The sequence below is a fragment of the Vigna unguiculata genome, chromosome 4 (genome assembly GCF_004118075.2).
Source record: "Vigna unguiculata cultivar IT97K-499-35 chromosome 4, ASM411807v1, whole genome shotgun sequence".
In the NCBI taxonomy this organism is placed as follows: Eukaryota; Viridiplantae; Streptophyta; class Magnoliopsida; order Fabales; family Fabaceae; genus Vigna; species Vigna unguiculata.
Window position 1 is genome coordinate 8,223,133 of NC_040282.1, and position 6,000 is coordinate 8,229,132.

Genomic DNA, 6,000 nt, shown 5'->3' on the forward strand with positions numbered 1-6,000 from the left:
TTTTCTCTTTTTGTGTTTGGTATGAAATTGATGGAATTATTGTATAATGGCATGTAGGGTATAATATGAATGTGTGAGAGGGTGTATGAATTTATGAATGACAAACTTGAATAAATCCTTGGCGTGAAATTAGCATGATATGGTTGGTATTAAAGAGACATGATAACGAGATGAGTTGGGAATCCTTATGCATGGATGGTTTATGATGAGTGGAAATGAGTTGGGCCTGGAACATGAAAGACGTTGGTTTTAAAGGTTGGGATGACGAACATATACATGCATGATGAATGTTATTTGGCTGTTTGATTATGTTTGGTCGGTGTCAGTGCGTAATTCCTTGGAGTCTCTAGGTGAGACTTTCAAGGTCGCGCTTCAGTGGTCGGGACGTAATTCCATGGCCCCTGTTAGTGGGTGTCCCTGGTGGTGCCCCATCTGTATAACTAGGTAAGGATTCAAGGTAAGGTTGCATCCTGACACTCTAAGGAGTCAGTTAGTCTCATCTAGAGCGGACTGACTCCTGTGGTGTGAGTAGCAGGAGGCCTGAAATTCATTAAGGGCTAACCTTGTGGTGAGGGAAATTGATTCATTGTAACACTTGTAACACATAGCTCGGGGGTGAGCAGAGGTATCCACCACAAGTGCGAGCATCCGGTGAATCTGACCAGGTTATACGTATCCGGATGAGTCGAGTCGAGTCGTAGTGTATTGATTGAAAAGTCATAACATGCTTGGTTGTTGTATGGATATTGGATGGTGAAAGTATATTTGACTGTATGATGAAAATGTTGTTGGCTCTAGCTTACCCGGTTTCTTGTATGGTTGTCTTGTATGTCGCTCTTCTTTCTTGCGATGATCATCAATTTAATTGATGGGAGCAAATGGGCGAGGTTCCCGCGGTCAGCAAGGAAATGACGATTGCACTGCTTAGCCATCTGGGTTAGACTTTATGTTTATTTTTCTTCATGGGTTTTCTTTAGGGCTATGGCCCATGTATTGCTCTATGCTTTACTATTTTACTCTCATTTTGTTAGACTTTTATCCGGTTTCCGTTGGCATCGTGGTGTGCCTAGTTTGTAGGGGTTGTGTTAAGGACCCCGGGACTACTCTACATTACTATTTTGTGTGACGTTTCTTTTAATTTTGCTTAATAATTAAATGGGACGTTACAGTGAGAGCACAAACCCTAAACTTTAATTAAAGATGAGTGTTATAGTGCAAGTATATTTGATTTTAACTGAATTTTGTGATTTGAATTATATACTCTCGAGTTTGAACATGATATATAGTCTCGATTTTGAGCATGATTATTGGTGAAGTGAAAGTTGTGTTGCTATTGTCGTCCAAAGGTTAGTTTTTGTCTTTCTAATGTTTAGTAGTTATAAAATGGCATAATTTGTGAAGACTTCCAATTTTGTGTTTATAATTTGTATTTACTTATGTAGTTAAGGTGTTGAGTGTTCAATTATCTATGATTGTTGATTGCCACTATTCAGCATAGGATTTGAACTTTGCTTTAAGTGTTGGCCATATAAATATTTTCTTTATATATTAAGAATTAATTAATTACATATCTTGCAATGACCAGATGGACTCTATGAGTGTTATTAATTTTCAAAATTAAATAGCTAGCAAGGGCTTAACTCATGACAGTACCAATGTTTTTTTTAAATAAGGTTAAAATATATATTTAGTCCCTATTTTTATTTGGTCTTGTCAATTCAATCCTAATTGTATTTTTGTCTTCAATAAGATCTATTTTTTGTCAATTTTGTTCAATTTAGTTATTTTTACTAACATTGTTTAAATAATTAATGGATAGTGAGAGATGTGTGCCACATGCCAACATCGTGTCACATGGTAGTAAGTGTGCCTTTTTTTTATATTCGTTATATTTGTCCAATTCAACCTTTTTTTTCTAAATTGAGCAATTTTATCTTTTTCAAAATTGAGACCAAATTTAATTTTTATTTAAATGTTATACAATTTTTATTAAAATATTCCTAATTTAGGGTTAGAGTTCGTTTAAAATTATTATGAAAAATTTAAAAGCGGGGACTAATATCATTAATTTAAAATTTGAAGAGGATAAAAATCATATAAACTATTTAATACTTTATATGATGTTTAGGTTAAAAATCAATTAAACTATTTAATACTTTATGTGATTTTTAGGTTAAAAATCAATTAAATAGTCTAACCTAAAAATCGATATAATATTTATATAAAAATTAAATTTTGTCTCAATTTGAGAAGGGACAAATTAAATATGTATTTTAACCAAAAAAATAATAATAAGAAGCTAGCGAATTTTGTAGCATGGAAGTTGTCGAAAATAGTATTGGTTTGACCCTCGATATTTGAGTCAAATATGATGGTCTAACCAAAAGTGCTTTTGCTTCCCCATTTAGAGAATGGGCAATTTCCCCACAGAAAATTGAACAATTTAATTGATTTAATCCATGGTATACATATATATATATATATATATATATATATATATATATATATATAATTTCTCGATTCTAAAGTATTATCAATAAATATATTTTAAAACCATAAATAGTATGAAATACAATAATCACAATACACAAAGTAATAAATCCACATATGAAAGCTCATACATCAATATATTAAGGAGTACAAAAACAAGTTCACTGAGTAGGAACAATGCTTATTGAAGGGAAGCGAAGTTCACCATAATTAATGATCCATTTAGCTTCATTGGTTCTTTGAATTCAAAGCACTCTTGATAGAATCAGCGGCTCCTTGTGCCTTTTCCTGCATTTGTTGCCCAGCCTATACACAACAAAATACACTCTCTTTTGTCATGCATCCTAATTTATTATAGAACAACCATGCAAAACTCTTTTTATTCACATACTAATGAATATTGTAAAAAGGGATTAAACATGAATGTTATCACATGATTTGATTTGGATAAAAATTGAGAAATAAAGTATATATATAGAGGAACCTGTTGCATGGAGTCTTGAGCAGAATGAGCAGCATCGCTAGCCTTGTCCATCATGTTGCTAGCCTTTTCCTAAAATACCATAAAAAAGTTGTCAATGTTTTTTGAATATCTAACATGCATGAACATCAACACGCTACAAAGAGAGGAGATTAAAGGTAGACCTGAGCTTGGCCTTTGGCTTGCCCAGCATTGTAGCTCGCGTTTTGGGAGTCCATCTTGCGTTTTAAATTGTGAATGAAAAATGAAGTGTTGTTAGTGTTAATTTTTCTAATGCATATTTTCTCATTCTTTGTTGTAGTTTATATAGTTTTTCAATGCATTGCATCTTTCAACAAGTGTTTGTTATTCTCACATTTTCTTGCGGAAATTGTGATTTGCATTTTCCTCCTTCACTTGTGTGTCCGAGATACATGTCAAGACAATTTTAAAAAATGATTCCCATTTATTTTATATATATATATATATATATATATATATATATATATATATATATATATATATGGAAGAGACTCATTCTTCTATCATTGGAATCTCCCGATACCTTAGTTTGGATGAACTTTAATCTTATGTGCTAAAATAGAAAAATTTTATAAGCAAGAAAAAGTAATATATAGGCATTAGTGGACCTATCCAATATAGGTATAATTAATGGTAGAGCTCATATATGTTTGAGGTAGTCCTGGTCCTTTTTTTTTCTTTCATGTATATATACGCATAGTAGATAATATATGTAAGTAATGTTTAATTTATCAACGGATTAAAATGATAGATAATATTTGTATATAATATTTAATTTACCCATAGATTATAATCGATAGATAACATGCGTTGTGGTGCCTCATGGTCAGGACATAATTCCATGACCCCTGTTAGTGGGAGTTCGTGGTGGTGCCTCGTTGTATAATTTAGTAAGGATTCAAGGTAAGGATTACATCCTGACACTGTAAAGAGTCAGTTAGTCTCACGTAGAGTGTACTGACTCAAGTGGTGAGAGTAGCAAGAGGCCTGAAACACTTTAAGGCAAACTTTGTGCATGGTGGGATGAAACACTTTGACCATTAGCTCGGTAGAGTAGTAGAGGCCGCCACAAGTGCAAGCATCCGGTGAATCCGACTAATTATATGTATCTGGATAAGTCGTATCTTAAGTCTTAGTGTATTGTTTGCGAGTCATAACATGATGGGTTGATATATGTATCTTGGACTATGAAAGTGTATGTAATTAGATGATAAATCATTTTCTACTTTAGCTTACCCTTTCTGCTTGTTGTATGTTCTTAGTGTGTGGTTTTCTCTTTTTGCGAAGATCATCAATTTATTAAGGGTTAAATATGTTTTTGGTCCCTTAACTTTCAGTGAATTTTGGAATTAGTCCATTTTGAAACTTTGAACCAATTTAATCTTTCATCTTTTGAAATACATGGATTTAGTCCTTTTAATCAAATTTTGTTAAGTTTATTTGACATTTCAAGCGCGTTTCACAATAGTATTTGACTTAACACTAAAGCAAAAATGTGTCAAACAGTATAAACAACTCAAATACAATCCTAAAATGCGTACGAAACATCAAATAAACCTACCAAAATTTGATTAAAAGGACTAAATTCACGTATTCCGAAAGATGAAGGACTAAATTGGTCCAAAGTTTCAAAATGGACTAATTCCAAAATTCATTGAAAGTTAAGGGACCAAAAACATATTTAACCCATTTATTAATTGAGCAGATGCGAGAACTCCTCGTGGTCAACAAGGTAATGGAGATTCTACTGCATAGCTTATCGAGTTGGATCCCGCTACTTTGAGTTTTCTTTAGGGCTATAGCCCATGTACTGCGTTGCCCTTTTAGGCTTTTATGTTGAATATTGCAAAACCTTTCTTCTATTTTGTATTGACATCGTGGTGTGTCTTAGTTTCCTTTAAGTAAACTTTGGATAACTGTATGGAGTGACATATATACTCTGAAGCTTTACTCTCTATATTATATTGTGTGATGTTTCATTTAATTAAGCTTATTTATTAATGGGATGTTACAATTGTTTTGTCTAATATAAAGTTTAAATTTTCTGAACATTTATATATGTACATGTTATGAACATCTATACAAAACTTCTTATTAATTTCATGGTTCAAAAGACCATTATAATCTACAATATAAAATCGATATAACTTTATTAAATTTAAAATTGGATTAAAAAAACAAAAGAATGCAATACAATAATTGACAATGTTTCGCAAATAGGAGAAACATGGTTATAAACAAGCAACCTATCCACCATAGTTAAATTTTTTTCTCAAATAGAGGATATCAATATTATACAGAAAAAAAGTATATGATCAATAATAGAAATTGTACTGTACCTAGTCAAACCCAGTCAAGTAAACAGTACACACGTTAAAACCACATACCATCTAGTACCCGGACACAACCAGCATTAGTCATCTAGGCAGGTAGCCGGCCAAAACCGACTACTTGCCTAAAAGGTTAACCCACTTCAATACACCTCTAGAACCTGTTTTAGGACCAGGCCCACTCATGGCCCAAGCCGGGGCCCAAGCCAGAGCCCAAGTCAAGGCCCAGCCCATGAGATGGTCAAACGTCATTAATGTCTATAAATACACGTGGACCCCATCATTTAAAGGTACGCATTCATTAATTGCTGATTGGACTCTTGGAGAGCTTTGACTTACTTGAGCTTCGGAGATTCTTCTGCAGGTAACCCCTCCTGGGTTCAAGCCGACATGTATCGAGTGGGAAGAGGCCAACTGAGGAGATAGCGGACTACATGGTAAGGTGACTCTTGTGTCTGACTTCTTGTTTGTTCTCTGCAGGAACAATTGGCGCCCACCGTGGGGCACGAGACAAACATCCTTAGTACCCGCTTTTCTCTGAAGATGGTTTCTACCCGCAGCAAAGCTGGAGCTAGCAGGCAAGTTGACGCTGGTCCCTCTGGACCTCCTGGCGTCACCCCTGACTTGGCCGCCATCCTAGACGGCCAGATGAAGATGCAACAGGAACTCACAGACCTG

At 34.2% G+C, this 6,000-nt stretch overlaps 1 protein-coding gene across 1 annotated transcript; it reads right to left on the reverse strand.

The window, feature by feature from the left end:
* Positions 1–2,530: 2,530 nt before the first annotated feature.
* LOC114180951 (stress-induced protein KIN2-like) lies at positions 2,531–3,234 on the reverse strand. Its single transcript, XM_028067244.1, has 3 exons — positions 3,136–3,234; positions 2,975–3,043; positions 2,531–2,796 (listed from the first exon to the last, which is right to left on the reverse strand). Exons 1-3 carry the CDS (start codon positions 3,187–3,189, stop codon positions 2,719–2,721), a joined length of 201 nt encoding a protein of 66 aa, XP_027923045.1. The 5' UTR covers positions 3,190–3,234; the 3' UTR covers positions 2,531–2,718.
* Between the last annotated feature and the right edge of the window lie 2,766 nt (positions 3,235–6,000).